This window comes from Harpia harpyja, chromosome Z, assembly GCF_026419915.1.
Source record: "Harpia harpyja isolate bHarHar1 chromosome Z, bHarHar1 primary haplotype, whole genome shotgun sequence".
Lineage (NCBI taxonomy): Eukaryota > Metazoa > Chordata > Aves > Accipitriformes > Accipitridae > Harpia > Harpia harpyja.
Genome location: NC_068969.1, coordinates 94,582,787 through 94,598,917, shown reverse-complemented (window position 1 = coordinate 94,598,917; position 16,131 = coordinate 94,582,787). Strand labels below are relative to the sequence as shown.

The 16,131-nt window shown below is 40.6% G+C and overlaps 1 protein-coding gene across 3 annotated transcripts in view; it reads left to right on the top strand.

The window, feature by feature from the left end:
* IPO11 (importin 11) overlaps nt 1-5,593 on the top strand; it is a 106,743-nt gene extending 101,150 nt beyond the window's left edge. For all 3 annotated transcript variants that reach the window (XM_052776681.1, XM_052776683.1, XM_052776682.1), the window contains one exon: nt 5,276-5,593. In XM_052776681.1, the coding sequence (XP_052632641.1) occupies nt 5,276-5,440 (165 nt within the window). In that variant the 3' untranslated portion in view covers nt 5,441-5,593. The remainder of the gene's footprint in view (nt 1-5,275) is intronic.
* The last annotated feature ends 10,538 nt before the right edge of the window (nt 5,594-16,131 follow it).

The window sequence follows — 16,131 nt, the reverse complement described above, 5'->3', positions numbered from 1 at the left end:
GATCACTGTTTTAGTACAGAACAATATATAATTGTTTACTGAAAACAGTGTAATTTTTTTGTCTGTTTAAAAATGTTGAGGAAAGATCCACCTAACAAACACTGGTTCAAACAACTGATAATTCTGCAGAATGCCATTGATGCTGGCAAGCAGAGGTTGGAGGGATGAGAAATAGTTGTTTTGTAAAACCTCTGTACCATTTTTGATTCAAACTGCCGTTCACAACCAGTGAGGTGGAAGATTAGCTTCGTGAGTCCAGCCCCAAGATAGGCACATGTGTCCAGTTTCAAGATCAATTTGTAAAGTAACTACATTCAAAAGCTAGTCAAATCAGGTTTTCACTGAGCAGTGTAACGCACATTTCAATGTGTGTATTTCCTTGCCAAACTTCTGCTTCCTGTCTGTAGCTGTTTTGATTAAGAAGCTGTTGGAATTTTCTCAGATTTTTTTTTTTTTTAACTGGAAAATAGGTGTGTTTTGCTCTTATCAGAATCAGGAGCATTTCAATTAAAAAAAACCTCTGGCCACACACCTAGGAACTCAGCATACATACTTACATTCAAAAATATGGTCCCTGACCCAGTGTTTACAGACTAAGTAGCCAGTGTTAATATTGATATGGTTGTGTTCCGTGCTGGACTGATGTTGGATGCTCAGGGCTTAGCAAGCTGGAGACTCAATTTTCAAGAGGGTAATTTTTCCTCCAAAAACCAAATAGAATAATCTGAAAACATCTTATGGGTCCTGTCTTAAACCACATACTATTTTAATTTTGTCATAACAGAAATACAGTGAGTAAAGAACAGTGCTTACTGCTATTCTAAACTTAGGATTTTGCTTGCTTACTCAGCTAAGACTGCAGCTGATTGTCTAATATTGTTGACAAACTAATTATACCAAGCTATTTAATTTGTTTTGTTAGTTCTGAATACAAGTTCCAAAAACGTAGAGTGAAAGGAAAGCAAATTTATTGTTGTTGCAGGAATCTCTTTAATTTACTCAAAATATTTTTGACATGACTAACTAAATGAAAGCAAATTAGTGTATTAACTGTTTAATTAAGTCTGAAGACGCTTAAGTCTCATTTGGCTCACAGACACTGGATGCTGCTTCTAGCAGCAAGCATTAATCATTCTACAAAAGTCCCTACTGGCTTACAGTGCTGCTGCTTTGAACTGTAAGGGATAGCTTTATGCTTGTTGCAATAAACTAAGCAGAGTTTTTTTATAGGGTTTGCATGGAAGGATTTGCTAACAGGGGGGCTGCACGGGTGGCTTCTGTGAGAAGCTGCTAGAAGCTTCCCCTGTGTCTGACAGAGCCAATGCCAGCCAGCTCCAAGACAGACCCGCTGCTGGCCAAGGCTGAGCCCATCAGCAATGGTGGTAGTGCCTCTGGGATAACGTATTTAAGAAAGGGTGAAAACTGCTGTGCAACAGCAGCTGGGAGAGAGGAGTGAGAATATGTGAGAGAAAAGACCCTGCAGACCCCCAGGTCAGTGAAGAAGGAGGGGGAGGAGATGCTCCAGGCACCGGAGCAGAGATTCCCCTGCAGCCCATGGGGAAGACCATGGTGAGGCAGGCTGTCCCCCTGCAGCCCAGGGAGGTCCACTGTGGAGCAGATATCCACCTGCAGCCCGGGGAGGACCCCACGCCGGAGCAGGTGGGTGCCCGAAGGAGGCTGTGACCTCGTGGGAAGCCCGTGCTGGAGCAGGCTTCTGGCAGGACCCGTGGCCCTGTGGAGAGAGGAGCCCACACTGGAGCAGGTTTTCTGGCAGGACTTGTGACCCCACAGGGGACCCACTCTGGAGCAGTCTGTGCCTGAGGGACTGCAGCCAGTGGAAGGGACCCATGCTGGAGCAGTTTGTGAAGAACTGCAGCCCATGGGAAGGACTCACATTGGAGAAGTTCATGGAGGACTGTCTCCCGTGGGAGGGACCCCACGCTGCAGCAGGGGAAAAGTGAGGAGTCCTCCCCTTGAGGAGGAAGGAGTGGCAGAGACAACATGTGATGAACTGACCACAACCCCCATTCCCTGTCCCCCTGTGCTGCTGGTGGGGACAAGGTAGAGAAAATTGGGAGTGGAGTTGAGCCTGGGAAGAAGGGAGGGGTGGGGGGGAAGGTGTTTTTAAGATTTGGTTTTTATTTCTCATTACCCTACTCTGATTTGATTGGTAATAAATTAAGCTAATTTCCCCAAGCCAAGTCTGTTCTGCCCGTGATAGTAATTGGTGAGTGATCTCTCCCTGTCCTTATCTCAACCCACAAGCTTTTCATTATATTTTCTCTCCCCTGTCCAGCTGAGGAGGGGAGCGGTAGAGGGGCTTTGGTGGGTACCTGGCATCCAGCCAGGGTTGACCCACTGCAGTTTCATACAATTTCTTGCTTGTCCTGATAGAATATATGTTGGTAAATAGGCAGCAGAAGTGTTTCAGTTACTTTCCTATGTAATGGAAAGTCTATATATAAAGTTGACTAGCTTCACTGAAGTTTTATGAAAAAGAAAATGTGGAATCACAATACTTCTAGAATCATAGTAATTACATACCAAAGTTGCAGTGCATATGGTAGCGTATTCCTGTAATTCCCAGCATTGAGCAAATCTGTCAGCTCCATTAGGAATAAAAAAGTATTAACTTTGAATTCTGTAATGTATTAAGTTTTGTCATCTTCTTCACTTCGGTTGTTTTTTCGAGATTAATTACTTCTCAGTAGTATTGCAGAGATGATTCAGAGGATTATTTGGAAACCCATCGTCACCTGCCATGAGGCAGGTGCTAGAGGGTTAGCACCTCAATGAGATGCAAGAGAGCATCTCTATTATAAGAGATGACAGAGATAACTCAGACTTGAAGTTCCAGCAAGCTTTGCATATGCGCAAGGATTCAAACCCTTTATTTTCAAAACAATGCAGCACTTTTGTTCAGAATTTGAAAACCACCATTGGGGTGCTAGAACAGCATTACACACACACTGGTATTCTAGTAGCTTGGTAAAATTGGGAAAAAAATTGGGCTTAACTTGAGGCTTATTAGTGAACATGGACATATGAGAAATGAGAGGTTTATTTACCATGGACTTAAGTCTGGTTTTCTTTATTTCTTTTTCGTTTGTTTGGTTTTGGGGTTTTTTTAGGTATCAGGAGAATAAACTTTGTAATACGAAATTGCTGGTTAGATGAATTTGTCTTGGTAGAGTAGAAAGAAAAATTACCTGAAGCTGATGTTTTAAGGCAAATTTTTCTGACTTCCCATTCTGAGTACTTTAACAAGAGTTTATGATAGGGTCACATAAATCATATGGTTAACTAAATATGTAGATTAATTGGTTTGTGGGTTAAAAGGTTGTTAAAGAATGGCTTTTTGGCCGTGCTTCCCAAGGTGACTTTGTAATGGATGCCATTCATCTAGTTGCTGCTGTGTCGGGGTCACCGGGAGGAGAACACTTGTCTATGGCAATTTTAATACTTGTTTTCTGTGCAGAATTCTCTACAGTCATTTTATACATGACTGTTTAGACCTATGAACTTACTGAAACAAACTAAGGAGAAATGTGTTATATGTCCCAAATTACAGTTGTTGGTTAACAAATGCATATTGTTCAGAAACTGGTAGGTTCTTTGCTTGGCAAGACAGTCTTATTTTTTTTACTCTGTAGATGTGCTAATGCTGTTACAAAAGGATATCACTAACCTTGGCAAATCTTGATTAGAGTAGCTGCAGTTTAGAAATTTTGTTAGAAAGACCTGTTTATATTCTAGAGACCAGATTACATTTATTAAGAAGAATTATTACAGAATACTCAACTATTATTGCAATTACTCCCCTTTTCAAAAGAGTGTAATGTTAGGATTAAGTAACTAAAAGATTGTATTTTACCTTTGAAATGTAAAATAGCTGGATAGTAGAAGATGGTGAAGGATCTAAGGCTAAAAAGCCAATATTAGGAATACTGAGGGAATGATTAAGAGATTTACAATATGAAAGGTGGGGTGACCATAATAAGAAAGAAGAGCTTGAAAGCACTGATGGAAAAGGCTAAAAAGCAGCCTACTTTGTCACTAGAGTACTTCATAAGAAATAAGACTAACTTCTCTTTTGTGGCAATTGCAGTGTTTTTGGATGTTTTACTTTGTCTCATGTTTATGTGGCTGTTTCAATCAGTATTTCCCCCTCATTTAGGTATAACATTGTTTAATAAATAAGTAAATTATCTTAAGGTTTAATGTCTTCCAATCCATATTAAAATTCAAGTATTTCTTTTTTTGTATCATGCCAAAAGAGTAGTTGTGCAAGTTTAATATGCCTCATTTTTTTGGAAATAGCAGTATAGCAGGGTATTACAAGCTCAGAAGTCTCCTATTTCAGTGGGCTTTGAGATCTAGCATTATATTTTGTTTCCTGACCTTCCAGCACAAATAGTAGCCTGTTTTTGATACTAAGATGAACAGATCAGGTCTGCGGTAATTGCCCATTTATTTCAACATCCTACTTTTTAGGATGTGGCAAGCTCCAGGTGTCCCCATGTCCCATCCTCTTTCATCCAGCCTGATGGACTGAGGGACAAATGCTGCATAACTGTCCGTGTCCTTAGCCTGGCCACACTTTTCTTGTGATTCTGAAATTAAGAATAGGTCCTGTCAATGTAGCCACTTTATTTACCTCTTTTTGCTTTCATTAAGAAGCAGTTAACGTGTGGAAAATAATCACAAATTCTCTGTCCTTCCCTGCCCGAAAGAAAATTGTATAACCCAGCTGGACTAATGAGGTTGTACAGGTACTACCACTGAAGAAGTATGTATTCTTTATGCATTTGGACTTTATGCATTTATTTTAGCTGTTGTTTGTCATATAATCTAAACTAGTTCAACTTTTCCAGTGTTTTGTTTCCTTACTAATAAAATGTAACTGACCATAGTTCATGCCATCTCTAAAGTGCTTATCGTGGTAACATCTGATGTGTCTTTTAAGAGTTATGGGAAGCTCATTCAGCAGTAATTAACAAAGCAGCTTTGAAATTGTTTTATCTTCTAGAAGGGTGAAATCTTACAGCAGACTGGGTCCATGATTTGAGACTGTTTCAAATGGTTTTAAACTGATACTTGCTTTTGATAGTAATTAATTTGATCTTTGCTTTACAGGAGTTTTTCCTCTTGTTTCTAAATTAAGTACAAAGAAAAGCAGATTTCTTTCTTGAGCTGAGGTTATAAAAGAGATGAGTAAGTCGCAGAGTATTTTTTAGTGCATTATTATATATTTTTCTCTTACATGTTTCCACAGCTTGCACTGAAGGACCCTGTACACACTGTGTCATTGCAGCAGTTCATCTATGAGAAGCTAAAGGCACAGCAGGAATTACTCGGAGAACAAGGTTTTCAGGCACTTATGGAAACCGTGGATACAGAAATAGTTGCACAACTACAAGAATTTTTACAAGGCTTCTAAATAAGCAGAAACAAGATTTTTTATGTCCAATTTCCCTTTCAAAAAAAAAGGAAAGAACTCTAGCCTTCCATCTTGTACGGAAGAGCCTACTAAAAGCTGAAAATAACTTGTGTTAAAAAAATAAATAAGTTTCTGTTGTGGCTATTAAACTAACTTTGGTAACGCTTTATGTTATTTTTTTAATAATGTACTTAGGGTTTTATCATCAGAGTAGCACTTCCATGATTCCTAACATGGTATATGCAGTCCTAGATAGTACCACTTTTTTGGTACCATTACTGGCTTTTTGGTTCACAAAGCTTTGTCATAAACTGAGAGGTCTGAAGGAACTTAGTAATGTATATTAATGAGAAGTGTCTATTAATCCAGCAGTATAATTCAGTATCAGGAGCTGCTTGTCTTGATACTGTTTACCTATAAATTTCTCCCCTTCCTATTACCATTTCTTGACTGTCCGTTCAACTGTACAAGCAGAAGGCGTTAGGGAGGCAGCAAGACTGAGCAGAAATATTCCTTCATGAGAGAAAGATAATTCCCGTTTGAATTGCCTCAGAGAAAAAGAAACTTAGATTGTAATGCTTAAAATGTATTTGAAGAGGAGTTAGAGAATATCAATGTATATCTCTATCTGAAGATGTGGGATTTCATTTGTATCACCAATTGCTTTATTTCTATTATGAAAAATTTCTTGCTTTCTTGAGTTCCTTCTATCTCACTTCTAGCTGTCATAACACAGAGAAACTCACCAGAGTTAGATGAGTAATTAATTCCAGTTAATTCTTGGCTGTACCTGGGCTACTTAAAATTTCTGTTGTTCAGTATCTTAATTCTTTGCTTTTTTTCATCAAAGGCATATCATCAGGATACTTCATGATTGTCACTGAACAGTTTGAGCCCAGATGGTCACAATTGAAATAATTATTTGCAAATGTGAGGCTCACTTTGACTTTTAATTATTTACTAGTTACCTGGACAGCTGCAGGAATGACAGGGTAAAGCTGCTCCTTTCTGTGTGCCTTTGTCTTTCATACCTTGCAGGTGGGAGGGGAGAGAGAAGGCTCTTTTCCATTTTGAGATTTTCCTTCTAAGTTCTGATCTTCCACCTTCAAAGCTGAAGTGAACTTTGTTTGCTTCACTAAGGGATAATCACGCTATTAAGACAGGTTTGTTTTGTTTTTTTTCCAGAGGGTATTAGCTGTTTAAAGACACCTACATGCTTTTGATAATCTTAGCAGATGCTTTTAAAAATCTGAGCCTTTTTCTTTACTGACCCTTTGGGGAGTGATTGTTTCTGAAACTTTCCTTCCGTTTGCCTAACTGTTCCCTCCTCCTCCTTTGGCTTCGGTGGCAGAGGCTGCTGTGGCTCTTGCACTTCTGAATGCAAAACCTCCCCTGTACCCAGCTGCCAGCATCTGCCTGCAGAAGTTGTTTGATAACTCATTGTTTCCTGCTTTTTACCTTGGTGTAGGGAGGTTTGTTAGAAGAATTGTTACAATTTGTCTGTACGTTACCTGTGTGTCATTTTCTCAATCATCCACCAACACCAATTCTTACAATTAAGAGGTTTGGCTGGTTATGTTTGGTACTTGAAAGGGAGGGGACTCAATGTGCTAATGGTCCCTTTCAGCTGTGAACCAGGGATACCAGAACCTGGTGGCATTTGACTGCAGTTGCATTTGTTGCATAATTAATCTGCAGAGACCCTCAGCTTTTGGCTCAGTGTAAAATTAGGACAGGTCTGGTCGGCCTTGCTAGCTTTGACCATGCACAGCATGACTGCATGGCGCGCAGAAAAACCTCAGGTCGGAAAGCAATACCTTTCTATCACCATTTGGTAAAATCACTTGCATGGTGCTGAATGGTGCTCCCTGATGTTTCAGAGGGAGGGAGATCCCACCTACTGTAGTCCAGCCCTGGCCAAAAGGCTGCTCTCTGCATTTCTGCTGCATGGCCAAGCCTCCAAGCTCCCTGTGCAGCATCTTGTGGTCAGGTCAAACTTGTCAGCGCAGCTGTGTGCTGCTAAGCCAGACCTGCCTGCCTGCATCATTCTCTGTGATATTCCAGCACCCATTACCTCATGTGGTGGAGTGTTAATTCCAGTTTATTTTAGTGCATGGTAACTGATGTTGGCACAGACTCTGTCAGGAATGATGCACATACTTTTGGCTAATAATGGCATGATAACATTGTGATTAACTTTCTGAGTAATGTCTCTGAATAACTGTATGTATTCATTTTCATATGCATTAGGCAACGAATTTGTCACTAGGTGTTTAGCTTTTCATCTTGGAAGATTTTACTCCAAGGCTTGGACTATAAATGAAAACAATTATCATCACAATTATCTGACACCCGCTGTCAGTTAGCACACTGCAAAACAAGCGTCTGTGCTTCTGCAGTGGTCTAGTACTGAGAAAGTGGAGAAATTTCAGCTTAAAACAGCAGAAAAACTTTATATAATATCCTTATATATTGAATCCTTATGTATAGGATTAAATTTTCATTGGAAGGTTGAGGAGGATTAGGACTGCAGCAAGCTTTAGCCCTTTTTGTGGTTGTTGTTGAAATTTCTGACTTCAGCCCCTTGGGGAAGAAGGGAAACTGAATATAACAAATTGCCTGACACCAAAGCAGTAAAATACAGTTTCTGAAATTCTCATGAGGAAGGATCTTGGATCCTGTTGCCCTTTGAGCTTTGTTTTTCAAGGCAAAAAATAATTTAAATCAGGATTTTTTTTTTTTCTACAGCACAACTAAACTCCTGAGGCTGACAAATTTTATCAGTTTACCTTTCAGAGGAGGCAAGGACCGTGAGTTGAACACAAACTTTTTACATCTCTGATAAGAGTTAAATGTCTTTGAAGGTATGTGCTGAAAGAAACTGAGAGGACTAATTCTGCTGCTTCCATCTTCAGAAAATTAACCTCGGTGTATCAATGAAATGACCATTTTTAGGCCTTTGGCCTAACTGGATTCTTAATAACCCATCTAATCTCATTGCATTTTGTTGAATTTTTTTTCAGCTTCTAAAGGTAACTTTATCCACACTATAACTTAATCCTGTTGGATAGTCCAGGTGTTTGTCTCATACAAAACAATTAATGGACTAATTTTACTTCTACAAATGGTTTCAGCTTAGATACCCTGAAGTGTGATAGATAACCTTAAGTAAGTTAAAGCTCTGGATTTATGAAGTAAGAGAAATCGGTCTATATAGGTATGTGTCTAATACATGCATTTAGATAGATGTATATCGTGTACACACGGGGCCGGGAGGTGACATGCACTGGTGCTTCACCATGGCCACCCTTTTCCAGCGGGGCCAGTTGCGTTGCTGCCCCGGCGGCCAGGACGGCCAGCGGCTGCTGCCACAGGGATGCTCCCTCGGCCTCCCTCCTCATGGCAGGCACCCCGCTGCTGTGGCGAGGCTGACTAACCCTCCTGCCACGCTTAAAGTGGGTGGGGGAAGCGGTCTCGTGCTGTCGCAGCGTTCCCTGCCTGGCCGGGAGGGAGGTTGTGGCCTCCCGCCTTCACTCTGAGTCCTTTGTGCACAAGTCCAAGGGCCAGGCCGTTTCCCAGTAACCTCCATGCTGTGGTGGCCCGGGAGGGTGCAGGGAGAATGCACGGTGCGGCGGGTGCCTGTAGCTCCGCAACACCACGTGCCATCCCGGGAGCCCTTGCGGGCAGCGCTGTTGGAGAAAACTCGGCTTCTTGTCGGGTAACTGAGTGCTCGCAGCATCACTGACGGATTGGCGGGAGGCGTTCCGCCAGCCATGCCTCAATTGACAAGTGACATGGCGGTTCCAGGGAAACCTCAGGATTTGCAGGAGGGAAACCCAGCTCCTGCGGTGCTCTAGTGTCTCGCTGAGGAAGAGCTGTTGCAGTTGCTCTGCAAGTTGCATTATTTAAGCAAATACTGCCCTGAAGAAAAGGATGTTAGAGCGCTAAGGTTTCATCCTTCCTCTTGTGAAGTTGTCTGTTTTCCAAGGTTTGAACCACAATTTTTGTTTGGAAAGGTACCACTGTATAGTGTGTACTCCTTAGCAAAGCTGCTCATGAAGATCCTCTTTGCTTTCTTGTTGGTCCCAACGGGTGTTCAGACATCTTCTCCCAGGGAACCAGCAGTGACAGCTGAAGTCCTAAGCAGAGTCACAGCTTGTAACTGCAAATTGTAACAAACGGACTCATTTCGCTGATCGTTCAGCAATGATAAAATCACTCTACAGATCATATTAACACAGGCATGCTATCAGATTTACAGTCAGTATCATTCAATAATGTTTAGTATGCTTGACTTTTTTAATTTTTATTTAGTTCCAAACTCTTGTGATACTCCTAAATTGCAGTTCATGGTGTTCTTTGAACTGCTGAACATGCCACATCTTCACTTAGCAAAAGCAGCACCTTTGTAATTAAGGTACATGTTTTGAAGGCTGTCCAAACTCATTTACTTGCCGTGTTTCAATGCTGCTGCTTAAAAAATAAATGATTACGAATTCTAAAATGTTCATAATTTCCATCTTACCACTAGCTATGATTAATAATGATGACTAATCATCAGATAATCAGATTTGACTAGTTCTGTAGAAACTTTTCATAAGGCCTAATAGCTTGTTCATACCAGATTTTGCTGACTGGGGGAAATGAAATCAAATTAACTGGAGCCAACCCCTTTTAAAAATTTATTGGGGATTGATAAGGAATGCTTAAAAAAGTTACATCCTCTGTTCTCCACACTGGCTGGGCACCATTTTGTTAGGCTGAGTGCATGCTACTGCACTGACCAGTATACACGACTTGCTTAAAAATACTGATCGTGTAGGAATTTGTTTTCAAGTTTACACAAAATGGGTGATCAGTTTCCACAGAGTGGTCTAAAATGAAGTGAGAAGGAGCAAAAGTGAATTTGCTGCAAACTAGCAAATTCCACCACCAATACATAAATGTAACTGAAGCATGCCCTTTAAAAGTTGATTATACAGAATAAAATCACATCCCACATCAAGGTACGTGTTGTTTCTGAAGTCAGCAGTGGCTGTCAGCGGGTGACAAAGCATGTCTCCTGGGCTGGAGCTGTGCACGTAATTGACTTTTTCATTCTCTTTCTGAAGAAGGGAAAAATGGTGGGTTGGCAAAAGTATTTTACTTGACCCAAGGCTTAATGTTGTATTTCTTTCTTTGGATGTCTTAACTTGCTGTTAATAAAATACAAACCAATTTTGAAGTCAAGCTGTCACTTCTAAACGTGTCAAAAGCCCAGAACATTTACAATAAATATTCGTAGGTAACACAGTTTGCTGAACTTGCCTATTGTTTCAGGTGATAAGAAACTAGTTTTGAGTTTCTGCATTTTATTAACCTGGAAAGCTTATCCAATTCTATTATGGAATGTAGTGCTAATAAAGGGACACATTGGTGTTTAAAACAACAACAAAAAATTAGTCATGTTGACTGTGATTGTGGGTTGTCATCACTTCCCACAGCAATTTTAACTGCTTCCTAGCAAGAAAGATTATTAAAGCAGCATTTAAAAATAGACAGAAAATGTTTAAATGAAGCAAATGTTTGACCCAAAAGTTACATGTGTTTTTCCAGTATTTGCACCAGCAAAATCTTTGGTGTTACTCAGGGAAAGTAACAGAATACTGCAGCGCCTGTCTGGTGGTCCGTGGTTGTGGTTTAAGCTGAGAATGTTTCACGTTATTCAGGAAACCAACTGAATCAGTCTTACAACGTAGACAAATATTATCTATTAACTTACCAACTTGAGAAAATTGGAATTGCTGATAGGTAAATTCTGAGCAGAGTAAGTGTAAATCTGGTTATTTTTCTGCATGGCAATGTTTCAAAAACACACCATGGATAATTTCTGAAGTTGTTCTTCAAGCATTTTAAACCAAATAGGCTTTCTTTCAATGGGAAATATTCTATTTATGGTAGTTATCATTTGATTTTCTTCCCTTTTTTTTTTTTTAACAAAATTGACAGAGGTATCTTGCAGATCTTTTTCCCCATTTTTCCAGGATACTGAGGAAAACTAGAAACTCATCCAGCAGGAATGTGGGAATTTGTACATGCATACAGAGCTTATGATGCCTGATTCACTGAGCTTGCAAGGGAAACTAGACCTAAAAACATTACCTTCACCCTGACGGTTCACCCACCCGATCTTTAACCATCAGGCAGGTGTGCAAGGAAGCACACAGGCATGAACTGTACATGCAGCAAAACGTTTTAGTCTTGTTCGGCTGCTGAAATGCTTTGCCCTGTGTTTTCCCACTCTGTACTACCAGAAGTTGCTTTTTGTTTTACTACATCTGTAGCAAGAGCCTGCAGGTTCACTAGCACTTGTGTTTTTCAGTTTTTAAATACATAAATGAAATCCTTGTACGCTGGCCACTGAGCACTCTGATCAGGGATAAAACAAGGCAGGTGATGGATTAATCCAACAGCTGTGGGTGTAGGAAGCAGTGAGAGTCCTATGTTCTCCTGTCTGCCTTCAAGGCTATTTATGCACTTTATTCAATGATACTGTAATGCACCATGTGTCAATAGTCCCCAGATTCCAAGAGTCCTAGCTTTTTGCTGCTAGCTGTGCTCATTTGTTGAAGCATTCTTATATGTTGTCTCACTTTTGAAATCAGGCCCAGAGCCCTGAAAGCAGAATTGTTCTGCTCCACAACAGTTCCTTTCCCTCCTCCACCTCCTAAAATACCTGTGCAGAAATGAACGAGTTTATTTGTGCCTCTTTCTTGACATTCTGCAAGCACAATGTCAAAAGCATGGCTGAATAAGAGGAGCTGGGCTTTCAGAAGGCTGTGTCACAGAGGCTAGGAAGGAGGCTGTGGGGTTGTGCAGTCAGAGATGAAATTTTAACGTCTAAGTAAATGAGAGGTAGAAAACAGGAAGGTGAATAAGCAATTTTCAACCCAGCAAATGTTAATAGCAAGATGCCACAAGGTTCTGTATTAGGACTGATTCTTTTCAAACTTGATTAATGGTTTGGAAGCGTTGATGAATAGTGAACTGGCAAAAATAGCCAGTGAAATAGGAACTGCAAGGAACATAACTGAGTGGGGTGGTGTAGCGACGCAAAGGCAGATGAAGCTTCAGTACTGGGAAATGTTGATCAGCCTTGCAATAAATGTTCAGAGTCAGTCCTGGTGCATCATGTTTTCCTTGGGGCTGGTGAAATGGAAATCTAGAAGGTCCAGTTGCTGATGGAGAGAGAGAATTTGAACAAGCTCATGCAGCTGGAAATGAGATTTCACAGAATCATTTTGGTTGGAAGGGACCTCTTGAGTTCATTTAGTCCACCCCCCTGCTCAAGCAGGGTCAGCTACAGCAGGTTGGCTGGAACCCTGTCTGGTTGCGTTTTGAGTGTCTCCACAGAAGGAGACTCCACAGCCTCTGTGAGCAACATGTTTGACCACCCTCACAGTGAAAGAATGTTGTGTTCAGGTGGAATTTCATGTATTTCAATTTGTGCTCACTGCCTCTTGTCCTGCCAGTGGGCACTACTGAGAAAAGTCTGTCTCCCTCTTCATTCCTTCCCATCAGGTATTTATACATGCTGCTAAGATCCCTCAAGATTGAGAATCTCTTACTGTGGAGAAGTTTCAGGGGAAAAATTGCAGAGTAAATGATAGGCTGGAGAAATCCTCCCTCTAAGGAAGGTGAAATGGTGAAACTCAGTGGATCTTAAGGTCATTTGCTGTGGAAAAGAAACATGATTGTTTGTAGGTTAGAACAGAGAACTGCTCAGTGTTAGGGTATGGAGACTGGGTGGACCCATAGTAACAAGAGGATATGGATTTTGGCAAACTGGAGGGGTCTCACAGAAATTCTGTAATGAGCAAGTAGAAATATCCGAACCTTGATAAAGGTGATATTTCAGGAGCAAGACCAGAAGGAGGTAAGGACCTCTTCAGGAAAGGTGAGGTAGTTATTTTATTTGGATCCCTTGTAAAGAGATGACTTCTGATTTGAGGAAAAACGGAATGGAATTTGGAGAAGACTTTCAGCCTTGAGGCCTACAGCTGGCAAATTAATTGTGGAAGGAATGATTTGATCTCCTGGTGTTTAAGGCTGAATTTGTTCACAAAGTCTGTGCTGAGACTGGAGAGTGAAAGACAGAATTGTTTTTTCCTTTTTTGTATGTGAACTTGCACAAATGGAGACAGATGAACCCCAGGTCTGTTGTTTAGTTTGGAGGCATGTCCTATGCACCCAGCCATGTGCATACTTGCATTACAACACAAAACCAGCAGTGTTGGCTCGGACCATTTGTAAAACAGTAAGGAAGATATTTACCTTAATTTGAGATAAGCGTACTGACTATTTTTTCATGACGGCATGAGCACCCCTATGGATCTCGCTATCTCTGGAGTTCAAGGCCCTTATTTTAATATGTAGGGATATAAGTGTGAGTTAAACACTGAAGACATACCGAAATGTTTAATGTCTTATTGCCCACAGGCATTAAGTAGAATAATCTTGTTTAATTTGCATTTTGTGTAAAATCTGTTTGTAAACAGTGAAATAATGATATAAACTGGCTTTAGAAATTTACCGATGTTACTCTGTTCTGTCATTTTCTCACTATTTCGAAGTAACATTAGAGTGGTACAGAACACTTAAACCTAGCAGACCATATCAGAGGCTGTTATATTTTTATATTTTATTTTGAACGTCTGTTGTAATTTATTGTGAAGGATTCCAGGATGATGCTTCTGGTTGACCACTGTGTTAGACTGGCATTTTCCTATTTTTTTTTTTAAACAGAGCTATGCGTATTCAGTGCATATTTCTTAGGCCATTGTTAATATGCTTCATTACCTTTACAGATATGTAGAATAAGCAAGTTAGCCAAAAGCTGCAACTAAACAAAAAACAGCGGTGTTAGAGAATCCTGCTGGCCCTAGATCTTGGGAAACTTTGGACTAGTAGTTAGAAATTGAGAAGATTTTCTTAGGCTTTCAGAAATATTCTATGTTTGCTTCTGTTGGCACTTGAGAATTATTTCAGGTGCGCCTTCTTATTTACTGTATTTTTAAACTAGTTCTTTCTGGCCTGGAGATTGGGATGATAGCATGGACCTCACAGTGTCACTCCTGCAGATTAATTTTGTCTGAATTGCATGTTGCTGCCAGTGACTCCTCAGCAGAGTTTGAACACAACCAGGTTATGTTCTCTGCTGTGTGGTTTCTCTGTGCAGCTCAGGGTAGCACAGTTTCAACTGTTGAAGAGAAATGGACCATCTTGGGGAGGAAGAGGATAGAAAAAGTGTGTTCTGAAGGAAAAGTATAGTGGAAAAGAAAAGGAAAGAGGAAGGTGATAAGAGTTGACATGGGAACAGAGGCAAGAAGTGAATGGTACCAAACTATGAAAATGATAAATATGAAAGGATGGAAGACAGGAAAAACACAGGCAATGGTGTCAGACTAAATGTTATGTTCAGTACATGTTAGTATGCATGCGTGCACTCACCTGTGTTTCTGTGACTGTTACCAGGATTATCATATTTTTGAGAGTTCCCTCAGTGAACTAAGTCCTTGAAGCTTGCATCTGAGCACATTCAGAAGTTTGCCAAAACTTCTCCAGTTTTGGAGAAAGAAGCTGTTTGATGATTAGAGCCATATTCATACAGTAGCAATAAAAATCATGGTGTATCAAGTTACCACTTCACAGAGTTGGTATGCTGTTTGCGTATGATCCCCTCCTGTTTTAAATAAGAAGTACAATGCATTTGCTTAAACCACTATGAACTCACACCAAAGGTGCATGGGACTGGAGCTTCAGAGCTTAACAGCAGCAAATCAGTGGTAGGTCACCAAGTGACAATAACACAATTGTTCTTGATCATTTTTGCATGCCCTAAATATGGATGTAAAGCCTTACTGTAGGCATCACAAGTGAAAAACGTGGCTTTGAAGTATGGGTTTGATTAAGAAAAAACAAAACAAACTGCAGGAGGATACTTGCCTCCACATTCAGAGGGTGAGTGTTTTGTTTGATCTTATCTCTGGAGTTGTCAGTCTACCAAATACTAAATTCACTCAAAGTTACTTTAACATTTCTTTCAGTTAGAAATGATAATGAAATCTGTATTATTTCCCTGTGCCCACAGTTACATTTGTACTTCAAAGTCAATAAAATCTGTAAGATATTGTTAAGAACTGTAGTAGAGGTAAATGATACCTAAGCCAGAGAACCATTCCTCTTCAGTCTGTCTTTCATGATGTGAAATTGCAAAGCGTAGGTCATGAATAGACAAATTATTTGTGCTTGGGGTAAGGGATGGGAGGATTATTTTTTTTCCCCATTGAGTTTTTTTGGGGCCCATACAGCAGAACAATTATAGTTCACTGCATGGATAATGTCAGTATTAGAGAACATAGTGAGAAATGCTGCAAAGATCTCAGTCATACAAAGTGGAGCCTTAGTGGGGTTTTAAGCCTCCATGTCAGAGCTGGCTGTCATTGCTCCTGCAGAGCTGCTGAGTGTTCTGTGCTTCCAGGACTTGACTTCTGGGGTTCTGCTACCTCCGTGCCGGTGCTGGACACAGCCTGCTGCTTTGTGCTTTCCCAGAATCTGGCTCATGGGTAGCAGGCTCTGCAAGAACCAGCTCAGCTCTAGCAAAGTCCATGCTGAGCCAAAACTGATGATCTTTGTTGCCCCAGAGCTGGCTT